The sequence below is a fragment of the Oryctolagus cuniculus genome, chromosome 4 (assembly GCF_051225735.1).
Source record: "Oryctolagus cuniculus isolate XC-2025 breed Fujian yellow rabbit chromosome 4, ASM5122573v1, whole genome shotgun sequence".
NCBI classification, from domain to species: domain Eukaryota; kingdom Metazoa; phylum Chordata; class Mammalia; order Lagomorpha; family Leporidae; genus Oryctolagus; species Oryctolagus cuniculus.
The window spans coordinates 16,470,124-16,482,189 of NC_142870.1; the positions used below are offsets into that span (position 1 = coordinate 16,470,124).

Consider the following 12,066-nt stretch of genomic DNA (forward strand, 5'->3'; position numbering starts at 1 on the left):
AATGTTAGTGGTAACAGCAGAGGTGAACCTAGTCTGCCTTGTGTTTTGCCGGATCACTTGATACTGCTGAAGTTTTAGTTATTCTCTAAGGGCTTTAAATGATTTTACAAGTAAACTGCGTGTAATAACACTATTATCACTCTATCAATCATCTGTCATCTTTATTTATCTATCACCTGTCAAAATACGTATAGTATAAATAATCTTAGTTAGCACTCTAAGTAAGCAACTTAAAAAGCCATAACTTAAAACTCTTAAGACATTTTATCCTAGCAGAGGAAATGCTACAACTATATCATGCTTAAAATTAGAAAGACCTCTCATTGACTGGTTCATTCCCCCAGATACCCACATCAAGTGGAGCTGGGCCAGGGCTGGAGTTAGGACCTTGCTCCCATACATTAACAAAGGTCTATGTGTTAATGTATTATGCTCCATGTAATAACCCAGGTCTACCATGTATTGACTAAGAACCCAAGTACCTGAGCCATCACCTACCTGGTCCATGCCAGGGTACACATTAGTAGGAAGCTATAATTAGGAACAGAGCCAAAATCAAACCATGTACTCTGATGCAGTTTGCAGGCCTCTCAACTAGGTTTTCAAAGACTAGGCCAAACTTCCATCCCAACGTGTTTAAAATTTTTAATGGCTTCTCTTGGCATTTATAATAAGACCAAAATCCTTAACATGGTCTTCAAGTTCCTTCCTTATTCTACAATATTATTCTGTACTATATCTTCCTTATGTCTTCCTGTTCAGCCATGTCAGCCTTCTTCAAGCCTTTGAATATGCCACAGGGCCTTGGAACATGTTTTTGCTCTGCCTAGATCTTTTTCCTCCATCTGCCTTCCTCACCTCTTTAGCTCTTACTCACCTATCAGCTATTATCAGCTCAGTAGTCAGTACCTTAAGGAAGCCATCCCAGACTGTCTTATCTCATTCAGATTCCCTTTTTTATGTGCATTCATAAACTATGTTTCTTTCCCATTTAGTCCTTACTTCTTTTAGCTGAAATATTCGTTATCTATTGCTCCATAACAAATCACCCCAAAACTTAATGGTTTAAAACAAGAAAACATTTTGTCATCTTGAAGTTCCTGGAAATCAAGAACGAAGAGCAGTTTAGCTGGGTGATTCTAGCTCAGTGTGTCTCCTGAGACTTGACTCAAGATGCGAGCCAGGCTTTACCCATTCAAAGTCCATCTCGGGACTGGCAGATCTGCTTCCAAGTTCACTTGGGTGGCTGGTAGCTGAAGACCTCAATTCCTTCCTCTTTGGGCCTCTCCACTGCCCTGCTTGGGTCTAATATGGCACCTGGCTAGCCCAGAGTGAGGATTCCAGGAGGGAACAGGTGACAAGAAATCTCCAGTGTCTTTTATGACGTCTTACCAATCACCAACTGCTGCTTGTGTTTGCCTCCATTTGTCAAAACCTGTCCTTAAGTCTGACTCATACCAAAAGGGAGAGAAATTGGGCTCTATCTTTGGAGAAGAATTTTGGACATACTTTAAAACTAACTCATTAGAGTATTTAGGTAAGTGCCTATCTCCTTTTCCAGACTAAGGTTCCTTTTAGGGTTCTCTGTTGTGTCCCTGGCACCTTCCAGGAAGCCAGACAACGCATAGGAATTAAATCAACATTTAATGAATGAATGAAACTGTCTTTGAATTCCAACTCTGGGAAACTGTCCAAATTATGAACCCTTAGTGCCTGGTTTTGGAGAATGAGGAAAATTGTTGTAAGAATAAAATAATGTTCCCTGTACATGGCACCCAGTATAGTCCAATGCATAAGGGGCTCATGAAATTCTATTTCTGCTTCATTTTCCTTGCTTCAATCACACGTGTAATCATCCTTAGACATGTGGATTCAATTTCTCATTATCTTTTTTCATCCCTCATAGCCTGTTTGTTTCAATTGCTACCATTCTAAGACTCTTGCACACTCCTTTCTTTTAGCCTTCTAACAATTCCCTGTGCCTCCATTCTCCATCTAATGCCACCTGTTCCATGCACTGATGCCAGATTGGTTATCTTCAAGTCTTCATGTCATTCATTTTGCATCCTCTATTAATATGCTCTGTCCTGCACTTGCTAAGTGTATAACAATTTTTGCTGATTCCAGAGTTCTTCGAATTCCTTATTTATACTGCATTAATAATATGTCCAAGCACAGGGTGCCAGAATGACATATAGAAAGAGGCTCTGTCAAAATCAAGAGATTTGATGTCTAGTCACACATGAGCACATTCTTTTCATGTCTACACAAAGTGAATTCCCATACACAGCAAATTCTTGAGAACAAATTCAGACTATAATGTGTTTTGTTTTCTTTTAATCCTAGCTCTAAAGCAAGTACCTCCATCCTCATGTTAATAAACCTCTTTGTTCATTTTTAACACTTTCTAATATTGTCATTATTGCTATAGAAAGAATCTTGTAATTATGCTTAAAGATACAAAATTCTTAAATGATCTGTGTTATGTAGATAACATGTGGTAAATAAGATCAGTGAAAATTTGCCAAATGAATGAAAAGATGAGATTTATAAGAAATCCTGTTTTTATATTTCCCTGACTTGCCTTAATGACTTGGCATAAAAGCGAATGATGTTTTCATGCTTTAATGGATAAAAATCTGCTTAAAACATACACACCTAAGAAACTACTCCTTTTGAGTCACAAATATATATCATTTGGAAACACATTATAAAATCAGGCTGAGACTAACAAAAATATGAAACTTCTAACTGAGTGACTGTTTAATACCAGTGGTGCTCAAATATTTTCACCCTGTTAAATTATTTTCATTCTGGTGGAACAGATATTTTGAAACTATATTTCCCTGCCTGCTGTTTACTACAATGGGCCATGACTGCTTGGATTCTATAAATATATACAACCCTAATCAGAGAAGGTGACCAAGCACAAATCCTTGTGTTGAGGTTAGTAACTAACCCTTCTTCCTCCCATTGTATTAACCCTGGATTTGTATAAATTTAGTAAACCTTACTTCCTTTATGTTAGTGTTTATAAGCCTGAGAGTTACCAAAAAAAAAGGGGGGGTTCTTCCAGAACAATAGGACTTTCATCTTTGGTCAAATGTTAAAGCTGCATGGGGGTGCATAGGTTCATACAGCATTAACATTTGAAATCTGCCAGAAGTCTCCATTTTACAAATGAAGATATGGAGGACCCAGAGGCTTATGGGCCTTCCAAATGCCACAGCACATGTAAGAAACCCAGGAACCTGCGATGTGCTCACCCTTGGAGTTTTTCCAAAGAGCCCATATGATTGATTCATTCACTCTAAGGTGTGTCAGCCTCTGTGCTATAGACATGTTGGGCCAGATCATTATTTGTTGGGAAGGGCCATGCTGTGCATTACAGGATGGTTGGTAGCATCCCTGATCCCTATCCCCCAGAAGCCAATACCATCCCCGCACACTGATCATGGCAAAAAAAAGTATGTTTTCAGACATTGCCACATGGCTCCTGTAGGCAAAATCACTACCAGCTAGAAATCACTGATCTATATGAGGCCATCTTGTCCTTTTAGTGAAATATTCTTCATGTATTTGGGACAAATACCTCAAAACACAAAGGCATGATATTTAGTAGTTGAACTCTGAGTTTGGTTGTGTGAAAAGTCAGTTTTGGGGCAGGTATTTGGCACAACTTTTAAGACACTGTGGGGAGGCTCACATCCCATATGGCAGAGCTTGGGTTCAAGTCCCATCTATTCCACTTCCAACCCAGTTTTCTGCTAATGCAAACCCTGGGAGGCAGCAGATGATGGCTTCTGTTCTGTGTCTCTGCCAACCACATGGGAGACTCCTTCTGAGTTCCAAGTTCCAGGCTTTAGCATGACTAGCTCTCGCTATTTTGGGCATTTGGGTGAATGAAGCAGTATCTGTCTTTCTGCTTCTCTGTCTTCAAATAAAATGAGAATAACTTTTTAAAATGTCAGTCTTGAGGTCAACATTGTGGTATAATGAATTAAATGTTGATTGGCATCCTATATGGGAGTGCTGGTTCAAGCACTAGCTGTTTCACTTCCAATCCAGCTTCCTGCCAATGCACCTGCAAAGGCAGTAAATGATGGCCCAAGAGATTGGGCACCAGCCACCCGTGTGGAAAACCCAGATGGAGTTCCTGGCTCTTGGCTTTGGCCTGACCCAACCCTGGCTGTTGCCACAATGTAGGGAATGAACCAGCAGATGGAAGCTTCTATCATCTATCATTTATCTCCCTCTCTCCATTTCTCCCTCTTCCCTTCTCTCTCTCTCTGTGTGTGTGTGTGTGTGTGTGTGTTTCTCTCTCTTTTTTTCTTTCTCTTTCTCTTTCTCTCTCTCCACCCCATTACTCCACATTTCAAATAAATATTTTTTAGTCAGTCTTTCCAATAGACTTCTTTTTTCAGGCTCTTACAGACAAGAACAAATTCTGATCAGGGTTAGGCAGTTCCGACTTTAAGCTTAAGGAGGGTTCAGAACAGAACAGACTACACATTGGCAATTTTCATCCATGTTTAATGAAAAAGAAGTTACATGAATAGAAATGGACAAAGAACAAAGAGATCGATTTGGGAAAATATGGTGATAGGTAGAACAATGAGGAAAAACATGTTCATCCTGCATTTCCTCACATATTCCTTTTAGTTATTACTGATCTAAAATAGCTCCTTAAGTTCAAAACAAAGTCATAGTTACAATGTCACTGATGTTTTCATGGGAACTCACCGAAGTAACGTCCCAACAATCCTTTTCCATTTCTGCCATGCCCCGGAGCACACGCAAGCAGAGGCTGAGGTGCTTACTGTGAGCTGACACAGTGGGAAGCAGAGGCAGCCTTCTCTGTTTCTGCACTGCCATAGCAAGCTAGCCCTGGCAGATGAGCCTTTGGCACAAACTCGGCTTCTGTTACTATTTTCATAAGAAAGCTTTTACGATATGCAACCATTTATTCTTAGTACAATCAATCATTGGAGGATTAAAGCTGACTCTGGTGATAATAAATAGATGCAGAGAAGTTTCTGACAGTTAAGATTTGGGCAGATTTGAAACGTTAAAGGCATGAAATTTAAAAATGCACAGTTGGGGAACTACAGAGAGCATCTTCCTCGTGTGTTTCACAGCTCATGAGCCTTAACAGGATCAGTAGACTATTTTTATCATTTTCTACCCTGATGGACAGTGGGATCGTATTTTCCTAAGTAAAAACAAATACATATCTTTGGGAAAGAATAATGAACTCTGAAAACATATTGGTAACAGCTCAGCATTAATGATCTCACTGAAAATAACCCTTCTCGCAGACTCGAAGCTGGCAAGTACTAAACTCATTCTAGACATGTGCTGTGTGCATAATAAAGAGAAGCAATAGGCTTTATTCACTATCCCTTTAGAATAAAAATCTTTTGGCCAGTGTGTGCAGCCACCAACCTCTCATGCTCACATTGAACAACTTCAGGTTAGGACGAGCCCTGCCTCTTCTGATACTGTATTCTCAGTTTTTCTAGTTGTTCCACACATTGTGACTGCGCCAGCTTCAAGGTACGGTTTTCCTCCGTCAGAGCCTCGAACTCCCGAACCAGCTGAGCTGCATCCACCTTCTCCTTTTCTGCCTGGTCCAGCTTGGCAATGAGCTCCTTTCTGAAGATTCGGGGTGCAGGGCAGGAGGAAGCACAGAACGCAAGGCAAACACATTAAATTATGCCACAGCATGATGGCAACAGAATGTTTCCTTCAGCTCGTCCAAATTTTTACCCACCTCTACTTACTTCCATCGTCTTATTTGTCCAGCTTAATAAGGTTTAAATCACTTTATTTTATTTTAGAACCTCTACTAGACTCATCAAAAGTACTAAACATACACAAAAAGCCGCATAGGTTTTTCAATAGTCAAAAACAAAAGATCATTTTAAGAGTATGACAAATTATAAAAATTATATCTAATTAAGAAAAAAAATCAGCTTATGATTTAAAGTGCTGCCTATCCAGTAGGAAGGAGAAATTTTAGTTGCCTCTTAGTGAGTTTTTGCCTTTGAAAATCAGTTCATCTGTCTTTGTTTCCTATATCTGTACATTCTATTTTTACTAGACTTCCTTGAGTTAAAGCATCCAATTCTATCTTTGTGGGTTATTACTTTACAAGTCATTTCTGAGTCCTTACACATATACAGTCATCCCTCAGTATCTGTAGTGGGTCAGTCCCAGGACCCCCAAGGATACCAAAACCCACAGATGCTCAAATCCTTTGTGTTAAATGGCATCGTGTTTGCTTATAACCTATGGAATCCTCCTGTATTAGTTAATATGATAACTAATACAATATAAATGCTATGTAGATACTTGTTACACTGTATTGGTTAGGGAACAATGACAAAGAAAAAAATGTCTTCACATATTTCACATGTTCAGTACTCAGCTATATAGGAATAACTCTATAGTAGGCCATTTCAGTTTGTTTGAATTTGGAAATACAGAACCATAGACACTGAGGGCCAATGATGTTGCAGTCCTAATTAATAAAACACTGCATCTACATTTGGTGCTGGCCTGACTAGAGTTGGAAAAACTAACTGAGAATACTTGAAGAAACTTGCAGCGACAATGTCTTAATTTCAGTACATAGTTTTCAACACCTCATTAATGTAAATGAACATACTAAGTAGGTACATATCTAAAGTCCACATCTAGATTTAATGAACCTGAGAACCTAAAAGGATATTAGGTTCACTCCCCTTATGTGGGTCAGTTAATCCTAACCTAGCCTAGACTTAACAGAATTCTCCTTACCTAACATAAATACTAATCTTTTTGTAGTTCACAAGATCTTTGAAGTCATAGGTTTAATGTGTTGGTTTATATTTAAAAATTATTAAAGAAATTAAAAATTCTTAAACAAAACTTTATTTAGGCACTACTCATAGTTATCTAATGCTAACACCAGCAATACAAACTCTTTCCTTTAGGAAACCCATCTACAAATCTGTGTATCTGAAAAACATTATTAAGTGTTCTTCACCCTAAAGAGGAGGAAGAAGAAACATCTTGGTAAAGCTGATTTAAAGGAAAGTAACGAGTAAATAATGGTGCAAGACACATGTCACGGAAGTTGGAACACACTGCCACCAGTGTCCAGTCCCAAGCCTGCTCTTCTTGGGCTCCTCCCACCTTCCAAACTCCTGGGACTCTGTGGCTGTGCTCTCAGGGAACAGTACTACATGCCCGTTACAAAATAGGAACAACCTTCTTATATACAAAACATGTAAATATTGTCTTTGTTACATTTATTCATGATTATTGTTGGACACATTTCTTTTTTTAACTTTTATTTAATAAATATAAATTTCCAAAGTACAACTTTTGGATTATAGCAGCTTTTCCCTCTATAACCTCCCTACCACCCACATCCATCCCATCTCCCACTCCCTCTCCCATCCCATTCTTCATCAAGATTCATTTTCAATTATCTTTATATACAGAAGATCAATTTAGTATATACTAAGTAAAGATTTCAACAGTTTGCACCCACACAGAAATACAAAATATAAAGTACTGCTTGAGACTAGTTATACAGTTAATTCACATAGTACAAAACATTAAGGACAGAGATCCTACATGGGGAGTAACTGCAGAGTGACTCCTGTTGTTGATTTAACTATTGACACTCTTATTTATGGTGTCAGTAATCACCCAAGGCTCTTGTCATGAGCTGTCAAGGCTATGGAAGCCTCTTGAGTTCGCCACCTCTGATCTTATTTAGACAAGGTCATAATCAAAGTGGGAGTTTTCTCCTCCCTTCAGAGAAAGGTACCTCCTTTTTTGATGGCCCGTTCTTCCTGCTGGAATTTCACTCACAGAGATCTTTCATTTAGGTCATTTTTTGCCACAGTGTCTTGGCTTTCCATGCCTGTGAAACTCTCATGGGTTTTTTAGCCAGACACAAATGCCTTAAGGGCTGATTCTGAGGCCAGAGTGCTGTTTAGGACATCTGCCATCCTATGAGTCTGCTGTGTATTCCGCTTCCCATGATGGATCGTTCTCTCCCTTTTAGATTCTATCAGTTAGTATTAGCAGACACTAGTCTTGTTTATGTGATCCCTTTGACACTTAATCCTATCTTTTTGATCAATTATGAACTTAAATTGATCACTTTAACAAGTAAGATGGCACTGGTACATGCCACCTTGATGGGATTGAATTGGAATCCCCTGGCACATTTCTACCTCTACAATTAAGGGTAAGTGTTACTAGCCCAAGTGATCCATTTCAGTTCACAATTGATCACACTGATAGGTCTAAGAGTCAAAGGGATCACACAAACAAGACTAGTGTCTGCTAATACTAGCTGATAGAATCTAAAAGGGAGAGAACGATCCATCATGGGAAGCGGAATACACAGCAGACTCATAGGATGGCAGATGTCCTAAACAGCACTCTGGCCTCAGAATCAGCCCTTATGGCATTCAGATCTGGCTGAAGAGCCCATGAGAGTATTTTAGGCATGGAAAGCCAAGACACTCTGGCAAAAAAAAAAAAAAAAAAAAAAAAAAAAAAAAAAAAACCTAAATGAAAGCTCTCTGTGAGTGAGATCCCATTGGAAAGAATGGAGCCATCAAAGAAGGAGGTACCTTTCTCTGAAGGGAGGAGAGAACTTCCACTTTGACTATGACCCTGTTGGAATAAGGTCGGAGTCGGTGAACTCAAAAGGCTTCCATAGCCTTGGCAACTCATGACTAGAGCCTAGGGAGATTACTGACGCCATAAACAAGAGTGTCAAATTGTTAAGTCAACAACAAACAACAGGAGTCACTGTGTACTTACTTCTCATGTGGGATCTGTCCTAAATGTGCTGTCCAATGTGAAGTAATGCTATAACTAGTACGGAAACAGAATTTTACACTTTGTGTTTCTGTGTGGGTGCAAACTGATGAAATCTTTACTTAATATATACTAAATAGATCTTCTGTATATAAAGATAATTCAAAATGAATTTTGATGTGAATGGAATGGGAGAGGGAGCAGGAGATGGGAGGGGTGCTAGTGGGAGGGAAATTATGGGGGAGAAGCCATTGTAATCCATAAACTGTACTTTGGAAATTTATATTTACTAAATTAAAAAAAATAAAAATAAAAAAAAGAGTAAGTGTTGTACACATTTCTTTTGTTTTGTTTTGTTTTTGTTTGTTTGTTTGTTTGTTTTTGACAGGCAGAGTGGATAGTGAGAGAGAGAGACAGAGAGAAAGGTCTTCCTTTGCCGTTGGTTCACCCCCCCACCCCACAATGGCCGCTGCGGCCAGCGTGCCACACTGATACGAAGCCAGGAGCCAGGTGCTTCCTCCTGGTCTCCCATGTGGGTGCAGGGCCCAAGCACTTGGGCCATCCTCCACTGCCTTCCTGGGCCACAGCAGAGAGCTGGACTGGAAGAGGAGGAACCGGGACAGAACCGGCGCCCTGACAGGGACTAGAATCTGCGGTGCCGGCGCCACAGGAGGAGGATTAGCCTAGTGAGCCACGGTGCCGGCCTGGACACATTTCTAAAAGCCTCTCTTCTTCTCTCTTCAATAATATGAAGGGAAGAAAGCAGAGTATATATTCCTGCAAAACAACAATATTCAAGTTTCTATTGGAAATAGGTCCAGAGCCACTGGGAGCCTAATAGGTTTCCTGATCAAAAACTCAACCTGTAATGTTTCAATATTCCCGAGCTAGAAAATAACCTGACCATCTCATTCAGTCAGATCTCTAACATTTTTCACTTTTCCTTGCATAATACTATTTTTTGTTTTACTTTATTTTATTTTTTTATTTTTTTTAACTTTTATTTAATGAATATAAATTTCCAAAGTACAGTTTATGGAGTACAATGGCTTCCCCCCCCATAACTTCCCTCCCACCTGCAACACTCCCCTTTCCCTCTCCCTCCCCCCTTCCATTCACATCAAGATTCATTTTCAATTCTCTTTATATACAGAAGATCAGTTTAGCATATATTAAGTAAAGATTTCAACAGTTTGCACCCACATAGTAACACAAAGTGAAAAATACTGTTTGAGTACTAGTTATAGCATTAAATCACAATGTACAGCACATTAAGGACAGAGATCCTACATGGGGAGTAAGTGCACAGTGACTCCTGCTGTTGACTTAACAAATTGACACTCTTGTTTATGGCATCAGTAATCACCTTAGGCTCTTGTCATGAGTTGCCAAGGCTATGGAAGCCTTTTGAGTTCGCCAACTCCGATCATATGTAGACAAGGTCATAGTCAAAGTGGAAGTTCTCTCCTCCCTTCAGAGAAAGGTACCTCCTTCTTTGATGACCTGTTCTTTCCACTGGGATCTCACTCGCAGAGATCTTTCATATAGGGTTGTTTTTGTTTGTTTGTTTGTTTGTTTTGTTTTGTTTTGTTTTGTTTTTGCCGGGGTGTTTTGGCTTTCCATGCCTGTAATACTCTCATGGGCTTTTCAGCCAGATCCACGTGTCTTAAGGGCTGATTATGAGGCCAGAGTGCTGTTTAGGACATCTGCCATTCTATGGGTCTGCTGTGTATCTCACTTCCCATGTTGGATCGTTCTCTCCCTTTTTGATTCTATCAGCTAGTATTTGCAGACACTAGTCTTGTTTATGTGATCCCTTTGACTCTTAGTCCTATCATTATGATCAATTGTGAACAGAAACTCATCATTGGGACTTGAGATTGCATTGGTACATGCCACCTTGATGGGATTGAATTGGAATCCCTTGGTATGTTTCTAACTCTACCATTTGAGGCAAGTCAGCTTGAACATGTCCCAAATTGCACATCTCTTCCCTCTCTTACTCCCACTCCTATATTTAACAGCGATCACTTTTCAGTTAAGTTTCAGCACTTAAGAAGAATTGTGTATTGATTACAGTATTCAACCAAAAGTATTAAGTAGAACAAATAAACAAGAAAAAATACTAAGAGAGATAACGTATTAAGTTGTTCATCAACAGTCAGGGCAAGGGCTGATCAAGCCACCGTTTCTCATAGTGTTCATTTCACTTTAACAGGTTTCCTTTTTGGTGCTCAGTTAGTTGTCACCGATCAGGGTGAACATATGGTATTTGTCCCTTTGGGACTGGCTTGGAAATATGGGAGAACTTTATAACACTTTTCCAACTTTTCTATAAGTGTAACACTCTCAAAATTAAGTTATTCTGGAAAAAAAAGTAAATGAGAATAGAAGTTCAGCATTTTCTTCCTGTACTCAATGTACCTTCTTTTGCACCCAATTTATGATCACTGAGAAAAACCTAGCACTGCCCAATTAGAAATGGAACATAAACCGGCCGGTGCCGTGGCTCACTAGGCTAATCCTCCACCTAGCGGCGCCAGCACACCGGGTTCTAGTCCCAGTCTGGGCTCTGGATTCTGTCCTGGTTGCCCCTCTTCCAGGCCAGCTCTCTGCTGTGGTCCGGGAAGGCAGTGGAGGATGGCCCAAGTGCTTGGGCCCTGCACCCCATGGGAGACCAGGAGAAGCACCTGGCTCCTGCCATCGGATCAGCGCGGTGCGCCTGCCGCAGCACGCCAGCCGTGGTGGCCATTGGAGGGTGAACCAACGGCAAAGGAAAACCTTTCTCTCTGTCTCTCTCTCTCACTATCCACTCTGCCTGTCAAAAAAAAAAAAAAAGAAAGAAAGAAATGGAACATAAACCATCATAGATTTGTGTACATTCATGCTCCTTGGACTTGTGCTGATCTTTGGCTCTTCCAAGGTGTTTAAAATAGAACAGGCTCATAATAAATACTTGCTGGATGAATAATTGAAGAAAAGGGTAGAGATCATTGATATTTTAAAGATAAAGAAAAAGAAACTTCAAGTGTTCCATTTAATTGAAAAAGCAGTCTGGCTAATAAAAAAGTGCCAGCAATCAAGATTATCCTTCTGATTAAATGTTCCCCTGAACAAAGTTTATAAAGTAAATGACAATAACTAAATATTGACTACTATAAGTCCTCTCATAACTATCAAAGAAATTTAGTGGTTAAAATATAAACGTAAAAAAGGACACGCTCCAAATCCTCTACT

The 12,066-nt window shown here is 39.7% G+C and overlaps 1 protein-coding gene across 7 annotated transcripts in view; it reads right to left on the reverse strand.

Moving 5' to 3' along the window:
- Positions 1–4,512: 4,512 nt before the first annotated feature.
- Positions 4,513–12,066, reverse strand: part of MAP3K7CL (MAP3K7 C-terminal like) — a 46,656-nt gene continuing 39,102 nt past the window's right edge. For all 7 annotated transcript variants that reach the window (XM_089330596.1, XM_008267166.5, XM_051859473.2 and 4 more), the window contains one exon: positions 4,513–5,655. In XM_089330596.1, coding sequence (XP_089186722.1) covers positions 5,475–5,655 — 181 coding nt within the window. In that variant the 3' untranslated portion in view covers positions 4,513–5,474. The remainder of the gene's footprint in view (positions 5,656–12,066) is intronic.